Here is a 13,499-nt window from a genome sequence, read left to right as displayed (position 1 = left end):
TCCAACGTCGACTACCCTGGCCACCTCCGAACCGGCTCCACCAACTCACAGAGATTAGCGTCTGGACAGGACAATCTGGCCAGGCAGAAGCCACAGCAAAGATTCCCAGGTATACAGAACTCTGACGCAGAGTCATTGCTTGCGCTCAGTTCGCCTACGTTCAGCCAACAGGGTAGCACGGCCTCACCAGCTAATCCAAACTCTTCTGGCTACCAACATCCACCTCACAATCTGCATCCGAGGATGCATGGGCTAACCACGAGCGGAGGCACTCACGCGAACATGAATGGCGACCTTAATCGTCACAACTATCCTCCCGCGCCGGTCGGGCTGATGGGCGCCGGGCAGCTTCCCATGAACTTTATGCCTGGCGATATGATGATCGAAAGTCAAGATGTCGACATGAGTATACTAGGGCTCGACATGAATACGTGGTTTGATCCGTACTCTACCCCAGAGATGATGCAGCAATTCTACGGCAATAACCACCAACCGCCGAGTGACGCAAACGGCACGCCCGGGGCAGGGCAGTAATGGTAACAGATGTTGCATGAATTGCGCTTTATCTTGTTGTGACTCACAATTAGCGAGGCGTCTTGGATCTTGGGACACATCTTACCCTAATAGCATGGATTTGTACGACTTGACGCCCTGTACAGATCTGTATATACCAAGACACGGCGATATGCTTGTATGCAGACAATGATGACATAGCAGAACGGCCACGTCTGCGGCGATATCGGGTCTAGCAGCTTCTCCAATTGCCGATAACATGAAAACTGCATACATATTCGACAACTGCGTCCCCATTAGTGAAAAGAGGGAAAAAAAAAGAAAGACTTACCAGTACAGGTCATCCACTCATTCAAAACACAGCCTGGCTTTGAGCAAACGCCCACCATAATGGCCACCACCAACCCACCCCCTCCCCGCCAATTCGACGTCTCCCCAAATCCCCTGTTGGTGAGGAGTATGGTGGAGTGTTGTAGGCCGTTGAAGGTTGAGGTTTTTGAAGTTCTGGGAGATGTTTTGCAGGGTTGGTTGGAAGCAGTTTGAGAGTCCGAAGTATAGAGGTATGTATGCATGGGATGGGGGGTGCCGTTGGGTGAGAAGCAGGCGTGCGTGAAGAGATGCTTCACGAAATACAGAAGAGCTGCACTGCGGATCTGCATTTTTTTTTTCATCCTCCTTGAGGCTCTGCTCAATTCATCGTGTCTCCATGGCTTTTTTTCGCATGTTACTGCGTATTCTAGGATTTCGAGACGGAGTTCTTTCGGTAGGTCTCTTAGCCAGATATGCGTACTGGGCTCTATTCCTCCGTGCTGTGGTGTTTCTGATATTAGCCGAAGGCGCAGATGATGAGCTTATTGCTGCAAGGTTGAAGCTTGAGCTTCAAATCTTGGCGAAAGAGCTCTGGAAATGTTTCACGCTGCGAGTATGCACGGTGTTCCGCACAGGCAAGTATCCTATTGCTTGCTATGCTAGCCGACACTCAATGGTCTTTTAATTTCTTATGTCAGCTGCTCCTGATCTTCTCGTTTTCGCCAAAATTATCTGCTCTGAACAGTAATGCGCCCAAAGGCCGTCTTTGGCCTTTTCCTGCGCAACCACAGGGCTGCTTGGCATTGCATTCTCCTAGCATCGTTTCCAGATGCTGTTGTCTCGAGCGTGACTCATTTGAAGCCGTGGCTTATCCTATGCTGCCCTGCTCTTTGGTCGTCCGCTTCCGACTCTTCGGGCCTGAGGCCTGTTCAAGTGACCAGCTGGAATCCAGCTCTCATCATATCCCTGCGAACCGGAAGTGACAGCTGGGCCGTCAGCGCCCACGACGGAGACTTGCTCAGAAGGGTTGACTGGCTTCTTGCCGGTGCTGGAACGCTGAGCCCTTTCGCCGCCCTTGCCACCGCGCTTCTTTTGTGGGAAGAGGGTTGTGATCCAAGTGTTGTAGATGAAGTAGCATGTTCCACCGAACGCGGCGAGAAGGAAGAGGTAGAGGAAGATACTAGGATGTGTCAGTAAGTTGATTGCCTGCAGCTCACGTGCAAGTGCTACTCACATCTGCGGATCGAAAAACGAGACTGGTGCCTCCACAATCGAGACGTTCTCACGGAAGATGGTCAAGGTGTACATCTCTTGGGCTCTGCTGATGACAGTCTTGATTTCCAGAGTCAAGTCCTGAGGCTGCATGACAGTCGCAAAGGCATATGTCAAGGTCTCCTTCGATTTCGCAGGAATTACCGTGCCGAACTTGGCCCCAGTCAGGTTGCGGAGGTTCTGTGGTGGATCCGGCATGCCTGGGGTGTCCAAAGGTGTGAATAGGCCGGCGGTCGCAACAAGAACATTGACCTCGCTGTCCTCGTTATTTGCGATGTGCAATAATGCGCGAGTTGGGCGACCATTAACCATCTTGACTCCAAAGATCTCGGCATCTGGGAATGAGACATTGACATCCACCTTCAAGGGCAGATTTGACTTGGTAGAATCGCCAGACCATGCTTTGCCCTCGCCCGCCAAGTATTTCTGCATGTCTTCATAGCTGACATCCTCAACGTTGCCCTCGGTCACGTCTTCGACCTGTAATTGCGGCGTTAGGTGGAGGTGGTTCGAATCGAGTGCGTATGTTGCTGTACCTCTGGAGCTTGAGCGAAGACATTGAGTGCTAAGAATGCAGCGACGGCGAGCGTCGTCCATATGAGGTTGACCATCTTGACTGTATTGACTTGTGCAGTGTCAATGTCAAGCTGTTCAGAAAGTGTCTCGTGGCATCTAGTTCAATTGCGGCCGTCAGTCGGCCCGAGCGTGCTCCAGCCTCCCGAGTCTCCTTGGCAATCTTGTCACGTTCATCACCCTCGGTCTTAAATCACATCACAACGAGGCCATATGGCAAGTCCCTAATTAGCAGACCTACGACGCAACTCATGGGATCTCCTCAGTTTGTTAAGGCCAAGGTCACGTCTTCGTTAGCCCTCGTCCATGCTCGTCTAGACTGGCGACAATGGGTTGTGTTGATATGCATGCAATTAGAGTGGCCAAGAAACAGGCTGCTTCCACCTGATATTCATCCGTTTCGAGCTGAAGCACATTGCTCGAGAGATTCCGAGTGAAGATTATGCTCTGCCGAGTCTGGGGAGACATATGGTTGGAAAAGTGATACGCGACCATACCAAGAGTACATAGTAAGACATGCAAGATCCTTCAAAAAATCATTCAATCTGGGTATCGACGATCTGTCGCCTTCTCCCAAGGATGTTCTGTACTCGGGTCGTTACCATGACCCTCCACTGTCGTTCGTGAGTTGACTGTTGTTCGATTCTGAGCGAAATTGTGCTTTTCAAAAGATAGTGGTGCCTTCTTCCCCCATCATTCGTAATACCATCAGGTGCTATCCTCCATGATCTTCTTGAATTCTTCAACTATGTAAAGGTCAATACAGTACTTTGAAAAATTCCCACGTTCGACTTACAGCTGATCGTCTTGTCGCCATCTGTGTCGGCAGTCTTCATAATCTGATCAACCTCGGCATCCGTCAAGTTGTCACCGAGCGCCTTAAGCATATCTCGAAGCTCAGTGACACTGATGGTGCCACTGCCGTCGCGGTCAAAAACATTGAAAGCCTGGCGAAGCTCTTCTTCTGTGTCGACATCCGTTGCTCGGTGCGACATCATTGTCATGAATTCTTGAGTGATCATCAGCATTGCATATGTTCCAGACAGTTGAAAGGTTGGGCCTCGTACCATTCAGATCAATACTACCACTATTGTCTGCATCGACTTCCTGCAACATATCTTGCAACTCCTGATCCGTCGGCTTCAGCCCGAGAGATCGCATCACTTCTCCAAGCTCCGCCGCCGAGATCTCGCCTTGGGAAAGTCATATCAGCTGGGCCTACAAGGCTGTACGATATAGGGCTGATTACATACCATCGCCGTTCTTGTCCTGTGCTCACGTGGTCAGTTGGTGCCTGAAATTTTAAAGGAGTGAGTGAGGTACGAAAAGTGCAAATGCGTCTTTGAAATGGGCCTTCTCTTGTGCACTGAGCTTCTCCATCGTGAAGATCTTCTCCGAGTTATATTCTGCTGCGATCTCGACACGAGCTCTTGTCGTTGTGTGGAAAGGCTAGAAAGCAACGACGATTGTCTAGATCAGCCGTTGGGCTGTTTCCTTGGCGAAGCTTCCAAGAATAGATTTGCTTAGACATCGCGACTTCGCCGTCATGATCAACATCATGCTGATGGGTACATGTATTCTTGAGTAGAATCTGTGTTCCGATCTTACAGTGCATTCCAGCCGCCAACCCGAAAATGCCAACGAAAGCCATGGATTCTGCGAAGCTCGAACGACACCGTAGCCAAAGCTAAGGTAGGCAAGCAGCGATTCCACCAGCGAGCAAGATCAATCTCGCCCCAGGGAACGCATGTGTCGAAGCACCGCTTGATCTCAGGTCATCATTTGATCCCATCTCTCGAAGCTGAGTGAGATCTTGGCATTCATAGGTGCCAAACAACTTGGGGTTCTGCATTACACAAACTGATGGATAACGAAGGGACGAACGAGAACGAAGGAACGAAGGAACGAAGGCACGTGGTATCGCGGATGGATCGCGATGGCAGGAATCTCGCTTTCGGGTTCCAGCTCCGTCGCGACGCTTCTCGGCGGCTCTGCATCCTTCGTGAAAACAGCTCACCGTCGCTAGATCAGTCTCCAACGCTGCCGCCTGTTCTGAGAAGTGCTGTCCGCCAGTGGCAACGACGCCGCGCAATCGTGGTCGTCTTGCGAGAGTCACATGTGACATATCTCGGTGTTGCTCACTCCACTCTCCGCCAAGTGACTCATCGAGACAAAGCCACGCCCAACACCAACGAAGGTTCCACACTCATCCCTGATGACACCCATGAGTCTTTTCTTGGTAGAAGCACACAATCGGCGTTCCGGTCACGGAAAGACTCACTACGGAGTCACGAGCTAATATTTAGATGCCCAACCAGAATCATCGGACTTGGATATATAGGTAGGTGGCAACCTTTGCTCGCTCACTTCGACTCCAACATACACTCTCTTCGGCAAGATGAACGCTCGCTTGGATATGCCACTCTACAACCTACACATTCCTGATCTTGAAATGGGCCAGAAACAAAACAGGAAGCGAACGAGGCATCGTCCTAGTCGCTCAAAAAGACAAAGCTCGGTGTATGGGATGTCGAAAGCGGATCAATCTGCAACGACATCGCCCAAACATATGTGGTCGACCTCATGTATCAATACTTATTGGCAAGCTCCCTATGTGACACCGCTTCAACGACCGCAATTACTACGAAAAGAGAGTGCGACTTCAAGGGATCGCAGAATGTTTGGGGGAGAGGACGATGACACGAAATCTGCGATGGATCTTCGAGGTCCTATGCTTGATGTCGTACTTGGACTTTTTAATGGCATCGATTATGACGACGCTTTGGTTTAGCTCTGCATTTCTGGCAAGCATAGCGATGGAGTCTTTTGCTACCATTGATCATGACTTTGAGGCATCATCCTCAGTATGCTTTGGTCACCACTTGGATATGTGTACGCTCGGCTCTTGGCTTGGAGCACGATTTCTATGGCACGACTTGGATGCCCGCAACGGCAACGACCATTTGAAGATGGTTTGGGAATGATAGACCTGGAGGCGAACTCAGAGAGGCACGAGTCCTTCCTTCCTACATCAACTCTCCGCTCAAAATCTATCCTACCTTCTCACAGCTCTTCACGTTCCTTATCACCAACACTTTTCTCTTTCTGCGCTGCCTTCACTGTGTCCAAATACTGCTTCTTATATTTCCTGCCCCTTCTTACCCACTGCCTCTTCTTGTCCTTCTCAGCTTGCGTTCTCTCTTTATCCAGCTGCGACTTTGGCCTCTTCTTCTCCGCCGACTCGCACAGCGGAATCATAGGCTTCGCAGCAATATCATCCCAATTCCTACTGATTTTGCCAATCTCAAAGTAATCCTTTCCCGTGTCCCCTCTAAAAACTTTCTGCCAATGCTGCATCGCTTTCTCCGTCTCTTCCAGCGCCTTCCCAACCATTTCATATCGGTATTCTCTCATCTGATCAGACAACTCCTCATCTCCTGTTTCATCAAACCGCGGAACGTCGGTTGGAATAAATGTCCATTCAGCGCCACGATAGTCTGGTACGCTGTCATCCTTGAAGCAGCCTGTGATATACGCACGAGCAGCATCGCGGCCTGCAAAAACGTGGTACGGTCCGCCAGGACCATAGATCCTGCGTCCGGAACCTCCGGTCACATCGTAGAGGGTGCCGTTGACGGCAAGGTAGATCGGGAGCGATTCGTCGGAGCCATCGTAGGCTAGAAGTTGTGCTTCGGAGAGGATGACAGGAGACCTCTGCAGCTCCAAGTTAGCACCGCGATTCACTATGCTTATTATTAGACACCACTGGTGAATCATACAAGTTTTGCCGCCAAAGCATTTGGTCGCGACCACCAGGGTGTGTAGTTCCATAGGAAGCTATCACCAGTGATAAAGTAGCTTAGCAAGCAGTTGAGGACGAGCAGGCCGGCGAGAATCCGCAGCCCATCTAGGAAGGTGATTGAATTTTCCTCCTTTGTTTGCTCTGTGGACGATTTGGTCTCTCTCCGCGTTGAGCCTGCTGATGAGTCTTCCATCATGTTATGCTCATGCTCCTAGTGAAGCGCTTGATGAATGTGGATGACAGAACGCGAAACCGGGCAGGCAGGAACTTTTGGAGTGAAGACTTAGCTGACAGGGAAGGTGGAACTACACATTTGCAATAATGGCTCCAGCACAAGGCCAAGATCTGTTGAGAGAGGATATCGATCTTGCTCTTGAGACGTCTCGTGATCGGTCAATTGAAGTATCTCGTCGAATGTGTCGGCGTCGCTCTCAGAAACCAACGGGCAGAACGGAGCTCGGCTCAAGATTTCCTTCGTCCAAAAGAGGCTAGCGGCACATATGATGACTTCCTCCTCGCATGGAACAACTCCTTCTTGCCAAGGTCAACAGTATCAGAAACGCGAACAACGAAGTAGACTGGCGATGGGCGCAATTCAGAAAGCACTCAGTTCTCGAGGTGACCAGTGGCGCCGGTTGCTGGACCTCCAACGCCAAGGCCGCGGCGGGATATGTATAGCCACCACAACACCAGACGATCGTGCCTTATAACTAAGCTATAAGAATCAAGTGACAGCGCTATGATGAATCTGGGAGTTTTAGTCCAGCTGACTTATGATACCAGGCGAAGGACGATAACGGCAAATACCTGCCAGTGCCGCGTGTAGAAGAACCAACTCGAAGGACGGGCGGAATGGCTATGATATAATTTGAGGTAATGATCAATGACGAGAGTTGGGTCAGATACAGACGCTGTCGAATCCACCTTAGTCGGTAGTGTAGAGAAATCTCATGTCTCGAGTTCGATATCCGTCATGGCAGTTTGCCAGTCAGTATGATACAAAATACTACTACATTGCATCCCTCAGTGCCAAGATCTTATCAGATTTCCTCCCAATGTTATACAGACACAGTAGGTCTTAAAAAGCCTCTCAACCGCCACGGCTTTCATTGCCATCAACGGCTGCGTTGTACATTTCCTTCATATTCTTACACGAGTGCAAAAGTCATCTTCACTCGTCACTAATCCTCCTCTCTTGCCTTGCAGTAGCATCGTACACCATCAATACATTGCAATAATACAATCAATCCAATGTGGGCAGATTCACAGCACATAGCTGATCTCTACACATTGTATTCCTCCGCTTTGGTTGCGCGAGGCTTTCCAAGCAGTGACGTTATTCTCATGACCTTCGATGAGTATTTATGGAGATCAACTCGTAATCCACGCATGGCAGATTTCGTCCACGGTGCATCTTTCTGTTCTGCTTTGGCGCTCTCCAGGAAGCCGACAAGCCATTTCGCCATGTTGACCAGACTGCCGAGAAGTGAATCGATGCCCTTCCTGTAGTCGTTGCAGTGCGAAGGACCTGAGCCTTCGATGAATCGTAAGAGGTTGTCTAGTAATAATATGCCGCCGCGGAACCTTTCGTGAACGTGGTCGAAAAGGCTCATTCCAGACAATGTCGTCGTTGGATCGGGATCAGGTTTGTTGGAGTAATGAGGCTGCCATATTGAGGTCTCCGCCAGCGGACCTAGGCTCACTGTTGTGCCGAGAAGAGAATCGTATCGAGGTGGCACTGATTCCATCGTGAGCATGATGTGAGCTGAGATTAGTGGATGCTAGTGACCATACCTCTATTGCTCGCCTCAGTTGCCATTTCACTGCTCTTTGAAGCGCTTCAAGAGAAAGAAGTTGAAAGGAGATCATTACAAAGAAATACAGCGCTCACCTCCACCCTCGTGCTCACCCAACATGATCAGTATGATGCTTGCCCATGAAGGCGACGTCAAAGATATGAGAGAAGCGAAATGATTCCCCAGTCGATAAAGCTTGCCTCTGTGCGCCATCCTCGTTCGCCGCTCATAGGATGACAGCGGCACGCAAAGCATGTGATGATCTGCGGAGCTTGAGAGATGCCGAAGTGGGAACGTTGAGTGGTGTACTGCCAAATTGTCTTGTAGTTTGAAGATCTTTGTGCTCGAATTGCTGGGAAGAGGTGTGTCAATGTCGCAAGCCTGCAAGGATTACGATGCAAGAGTTCGATGAGACATGGAAGATGTAGTATTTTGAGTTCGCGAATTGCGCCATGGGGCGGGTCAAGATTGTGAGATTGCCGTTTGCTGCCAGCGATATGATACTGCCACGATCTCAACGTCGAAGACGGGTCGTTCTGTGCATGATGCAGCGACGTGGTTGTTCGTTGATATGCATCGCGGAAACACTTAAAGCTCGCGCGATCATCAAGCGTTGCTGCTCAAGCTTTTCCTTCAATGTAAATGACTGGGACGAGCTCGAAACACAGGGAAGGTCTGTCGCTGCTTGCGACGCAACTTGGGCTGCCCAGGCTGCGATATCCCTTTATCGTGCGGAGAGAAGTTCAATAAGCCAAACGCAGACCTCTTCAGGCACATTTTCGATAGAGCATCTTTTCTGCCCGGCGCGCGACATGGCCGAATTCAGTCTCGACTTGTGCGTAAGCAGAAAGAGGTTATTTGGCCGAATCGAAGGGAGAGATTAATAAGAGGCTGTGCCAACTCTTGGTAGTCGCCGTCGATTGACTCAGCTTTGACCACCTCTTGGCAGTCTTGGCATTGCTACATTGCTATCAGCCACGCGTGGTGTTCTGCTCCTCTTGGCTTCTCCCGTCATGTCACTACTGCTCGCTGCTTTCCAAGCCTCCCAAATGCCAACTGTTAGCCCAGAATTGCAAGACCTACACGAACAATTGCAATCGTTTACCTTCGCTACACGAGAAAGCCGGACACGAGACCACCTCCGCAATGCCGGAGTTCACAGAACGGCGCCCGTAGTCAATGGAAGAGACATGGGCTCTGACGATGAGCTTAGCTGCGCGGAAGAAGATCTAGAGGATATACAGAGGGACAAAGACACCAAGCATTCGGCGCGATATCCAACCAGGTCATGGTCAGATACAGGGCTATATTACTATCTGCCGATGGGAACAGGAGTGCTGATAGGCGTGGCTATAACTGCGCTCCCATCATTGCTCAGAGCGCGCAGGCGGTGATTGATGAAGCATGCGCTGACTGTTGTCTGTTTCTCCCCGCTCAAACACCGGCTGGTAAAGGACTGTACGCTATTGGAGCTGTCCCATAACGGTGGAAGGCTGTCATCGATGAGTCTGTGGCACAAATCATATCTGCGACAGTCCGCTAGAAGCCTCGGGCGAAGTGCCTTTCCATAGCATGGTAGACACCATTCATTCCAGGTACAAGTTGTAACCTTTGGAGACCTCCAGTAGCGGTTGGCATGACCGCTCCTTAATCTGTAGAGGCAAACATGCTGAGTGGCATCGAACCAGATATCTACGAGGTCTCACAGCCGGGGATCGCACACATATCTATAGATTCTCTCGCATTTGCTTCACGATTGCGATTTGGTGCAATAGGCAGGCTCGAAAAGACGTATGAGCTGTTGCGGGCAAGTCATCTTCATTTCTAATGATATCCTCGACACCCTTGAGCGATATTTGACTCTTCGACCTTTGACTTTGATGAACACAAAGGCAGGGGCCTGAGAACATTACAGGGACGTTCAGCCTTGTCTTGGCAAAATGACTTCATTGTCTCGGCGGGATACGCGGCAGATCGCGTGAGGCACTCAATGTAAGCACAGAGAACTTCTTCCGGGTGATCCTGCCAAATGATATCCGCTCACCTACAAAAGCGTGTATAGACACTTCGGCCACCATGGATAAGATGAAGGGTCTCGCCAAGGGCGGGTGGCACCCATCAACAGATAGGGCTATCACCAAGGAAAACTGGAAGTCCGACCTGAAGGCCAATGTCGGCTTAGGCAAGAAGAAGAAGGACCCATATGAGGAAGCTAGGAACCATCAGTCTAGGCCGCTTGCGAGTCTACGAGATCCAGACTCATTTGGCCCGCCGCCCAAGCATTCCGCCTACTATGGTCCAGATGGCCAGTCAGTCAGCAGAACAGGTACTGGCCTGTCTACAGCTTCGGGTAATTCAAGAGCTGGACTGGGCGGTCCATTAGTAGAGTCTGGTTACGCTGAGCGTAGACGGCAGGAGGCTGCAGAAAGAGAGGCACGAGAACAGGCAGAGATTGAAGCCAAGAAGGCAGAGCCATATCGAATGAATACCTCCGGCCTGCGGACAGATAACCTGCCTAAGCCACCTGTACGCAGAAATGTGGATGCGGATGGCGCGGCCAGTCCTGGTGCGAGCACAGCGACAGTAGCATCGCCAGTGCTACCTCCAAGAGCACCACCAAGACAGACCACGGGCACGATTGCTGCGCCGGCTAGGACTTCTTCACCAAGTGGACCGGCTCCATTCCTCCCGCCTAGACAGAATGAATACCCGGATGAGTATACTCCACCGCCACCGCCCACGTACAATGAGGCTTTGAGTGCTCCATCTCCTCAGCAGAATGTAGCATTTATGGCGCAAAGTGTTGCTAGCAGATTCAACCAAAATGGGTCTTCTCCTTCTTCATTTCCTGCGAGGCAAAACAGTGACAATCCAGCGGCCATCAATCAAAGTACTATGAACAGGCTAGGACAAGCTGGAGTCTCGGTGCCCGGCTTAGGAATCGGGTCAAGCAGTAATGGCACAAGCGGACCTTCTGCTCAGCAAGTACAAAGCGCCGCCAGTATGGCTCATGGAGTCGCAAGCCGATTCAATCAGAATGGAGGTGGCGGACAATTGAACGAATTGCAACAGCGCTTTGCACGAATGAATACTGGCGCATCTAACGATACAAGTTCAGCACCGGCTTCAGCCTTCAGCGCCGCAGCAGCGCAGAAGAAAGCACCACCACCTCCTCCACCGAAGAAAGCTGGGTTGAGTGCTGTGAATGCTCTTCAATCTGGCGACAATTCAGCTGCTCCACCGCCTGTACCAATGAGTAGCAAGCCAAAGCCGACTTGACCGGCTTTTCGGTTCTTGTTTTCCGAAATTGTGTCGCTCGGCTACATGCGAGATCTTCGGTTGTCACTTCAATTGAACTGCCCAGTATTTTGAACGATTCCCCTCATTTATACTGCAAGTGCCTGTTCTAAAGGAAGGTTGAAAGCTCCGCGCCGAATGCTTGTTCAGTCAAGGGTGTGCATACTTGTCCCTGAAGTCAATTGAAAAGGAGCAACTACAATTGTTGAGTCTCACTTCAGACCTCTAGCTCTCTTCTACACAAGCATTGATTTCTGTGGTTTCTTGAACACATCTTTCTTGTTCGAAATCGCTCGTATCGAGCAGCAGCTTCCGTGGAACTCTGTCTTTGGTTGCAATGTTGGCCAAAACAGTAATGCCGTCGCGCCTTGCGCGGAGAGCTGCTTGTCTACATTCTTCGAGGACAGTCAGAGGTCCACAAAGGATGTCGAGCTTTCCTAGAGCTCTTAGCTCACGTAAAAGCTATGCAACCAAATCAACAGCCGTGGAAAGAAAAATCCACAATCCGACATCACTTCAAGCTATGCCAGATACTCTCGAGGGAAAGGTCATTACTATTGCGGGTGGAGCATCTGGAATAGGCCTGGCCCTTGGAAGACTTCTCGCAGAGAGAGGAGCTATACTGAGCATCGCAGACGTCACAGAAGAAGGCATCCAAAAAGCCAAGGTCGAGCTTGAACAATTGTCCTCGGGTTTTACAGTCCTGGCAGAGAAAGTGGATGTTAGGCGAAAGACCGAAGTCGACGACTGGATCGAGAAGACTGTCTCCAAATTTGGGCGCTTAGACGCTTCTGCCAACGTTGCAGGCGTCATAAACACGGTTCAACCACTGACTGCTCTATTCCATGAAGAGGATGAGCACGGTGCCGAGGGGTGGCAATGGGTCTTTGATGTCAATGTCAATGGTATGGCCAACTGTCTACGATCCGAACTCAAGCATTTGAAGCATGGAGCTTCAGTTGTCAATGTGGCATCGATTGCTGGACTTCGCGCTACGCCTGGAACGCCGCACGCATACATCGCATCGAAGCATGCAGTCGTCGGGCTAACAAGATCTTTGGCACAGCAGTATGGACCACGTGGAATCCGCATCAATGCTGTCGCTCCTGGTGTTACTGACACCCCAATGCTGAGAAAAGCTCGAGAGGAACTCCAGCGAGGAAATGAACAGAAGGAGCTCATTGGGGGAAGTCCGATCGCAAGAGCTGCTGATCCGGAAGAAGTTGCGAAAGCTATTATGTACTTACTCTCTCATGACGCGAGCTTTGTGACTGGAGCAATTCTGAGTGTTGATGGTGGCCTCAACACCTAGACGTTAGGTCCTGGCCATAGCATGCCAGATGGAGAAAAGCATGAACTGTTTTCCTTTCCAAGCGTCGGCTTGTTCTCCTAAACGTCGTACGGCACTCATGTCTTCCGTTCGACGTGGGCGAACATCCTTGTCCTGACTGAAATGACAGAGTGTCCACAGCGAAGACTTCATTTTTTTTGCCCTCCCCAATGTGTTCAGCCGGTATGCGGCCCACTTGTTGCTTCACCTGCTTCACAAGCGTGTTCAAGAATCCCAAACTCGAGGACACCAACACTATTCGAAGAAGAGGCAGCGAGAGACATAGTACAGGGCCGGAATGGTTGGTGTTGTATACTATACGTATCAGATATGTGATCGAAGACAATCAGCCCAGTATAACTTCATCATGCAAAAAAGCCTTCATCGAGCAAACCCCCAACCACCATCTCCCTCTCAACCCCAATCATCTTTGAAATCACACTACAATGCAATATCTAGCCCTTACCTACCCCCATCGTGCTCACCGAAGCCACAACAAAATGCACAGTCTGCCGCGACGGCTTCAACATCAACCACATCCATGTTCAACAGCCACAAACGTCCCAGGAATCTGTGGTGGGCTCTGGGAGAATTTCAAAAAAAAGTT

General features: G+C 50.4%; 8 protein-coding genes across 8 annotated transcripts; 4 read left to right on the top strand and 4 right to left on the bottom strand.

The window, feature by feature from the left end:
* The first annotated feature begins 11 nt into the window (after positions 1-11).
* MYCFIDRAFT_181720 (uncharacterized protein) lies at positions 12-794 on the top strand. The gene has a single exon (XM_007924945.1). The coding sequence runs from the start codon at positions 283-285 to the stop codon at positions 532-534; it is 252 nt and encodes an 83-aa protein (XP_007923136.1). The 5' UTR covers positions 12-282; the 3' UTR covers positions 535-794.
* A 901-nt stretch (positions 795-1,695) lies between these two features.
* On the bottom strand, positions 1,696-2,526 carry MYCFIDRAFT_130536 (uncharacterized protein; the record flags this gene model as incomplete). The annotated part of the gene is made up of 2 exons (XM_007924944.1): positions 1,696-2,002; positions 2,057-2,526. 2 exons carry the CDS (start codon positions 2,524-2,526, stop codon positions 1,696-1,698), a joined length of 777 nt encoding a protein of 258 aa, XP_007923135.1.
* Positions 2,527-3,137: 611 nt separating this feature from the next.
* MYCFIDRAFT_88524 (uncharacterized protein) lies at positions 3,138-4,095 on the bottom strand. The gene is made up of 5 exons (XM_007924943.1): positions 3,991-4,095; positions 3,921-3,936; positions 3,735-3,860; positions 3,464-3,676; positions 3,138-3,413 (listed from the first exon to the last, which is right to left on the bottom strand). The coding sequence occupies exons 1-5, from the start codon at positions 4,045-4,047 to the stop codon at positions 3,376-3,378; spliced, it is 450 nt and encodes a 149-aa protein (XP_007923134.1). The 5' UTR covers positions 4,048-4,095; the 3' UTR covers positions 3,138-3,375.
* A 498-nt stretch (positions 4,096-4,593) lies between these two features.
* Positions 4,594-5,634, top strand: MYCFIDRAFT_171467 (uncharacterized protein; the record flags this gene model as incomplete). Its single annotated transcript, XM_007924942.1, has 3 exons — positions 4,594-4,954; positions 5,013-5,452; positions 5,482-5,634. 3 exons carry the CDS (start codon positions 4,594-4,596, stop codon positions 5,632-5,634), a joined length of 954 nt encoding a protein of 317 aa, XP_007923133.1.
* Positions 5,635-5,730: 96 nt separating this feature from the next.
* MYCFIDRAFT_150623 (uncharacterized protein) lies at positions 5,731-6,833 on the bottom strand (the record flags this gene model as incomplete). Its single annotated transcript, XM_007924941.1, has 2 exons — positions 6,447-6,833; positions 5,731-6,381 (listed from the first exon to the last, which is right to left on the bottom strand). Exons 1-2 carry the CDS (start codon positions 6,663-6,665, stop codon positions 5,731-5,733), a joined length of 870 nt encoding a protein of 289 aa, XP_007923132.1. The 5' UTR covers positions 6,666-6,833.
* Positions 6,834-7,752: 919 nt separating this feature from the next.
* MYCFIDRAFT_193837 (uncharacterized protein) lies at positions 7,753-8,226 on the bottom strand (the record flags this gene model as incomplete). The annotated part of the gene is made up of 1 exon (XM_007924940.1): positions 7,753-8,226. One exon carries the CDS (start codon positions 8,224-8,226, stop codon positions 7,753-7,755), a length of 474 nt encoding a protein of 157 aa, XP_007923131.1.
* A 2,075-nt stretch (positions 8,227-10,301) lies between these two features.
* Positions 10,302-11,757, top strand: MYCFIDRAFT_210263 (uncharacterized protein). Its single transcript, XM_007924939.1, has one exon. The coding sequence runs from the start codon at positions 10,342-10,344 to the stop codon at positions 11,542-11,544; it is 1,203 nt and encodes a 400-aa protein (XP_007923130.1). The 5' UTR covers positions 10,302-10,341; the 3' UTR covers positions 11,545-11,757.
* A 328-nt stretch (positions 11,758-12,085) lies between these two features.
* On the top strand, positions 12,086-12,874 carry MYCFIDRAFT_40735 (uncharacterized protein; the record flags this gene model as incomplete). Its single annotated transcript, XM_007924251.1, has 1 exon — positions 12,086-12,874. The coding sequence occupies one exon, from the start codon at positions 12,086-12,088 to the stop codon at positions 12,872-12,874; it is 789 nt and encodes a 262-aa protein (XP_007922442.1).
* Between the last annotated feature and the right edge of the window lie 625 nt (positions 12,875-13,499).

The sequence above is a fragment of the Pseudocercospora fijiensis genome (assembly GCF_000340215.1).
Source record: "Pseudocercospora fijiensis CIRAD86 unplaced genomic scaffold MYCFIscaffold_2, whole genome shotgun sequence".
NCBI classification, from domain to species: domain Eukaryota; kingdom Fungi; phylum Ascomycota; class Dothideomycetes; order Mycosphaerellales; family Mycosphaerellaceae; genus Pseudocercospora; species Pseudocercospora fijiensis.
The sequence above is the reverse complement of the archived record's forward strand: the minus strand, read 5'-3'. Positions and strand labels throughout refer to the sequence as shown.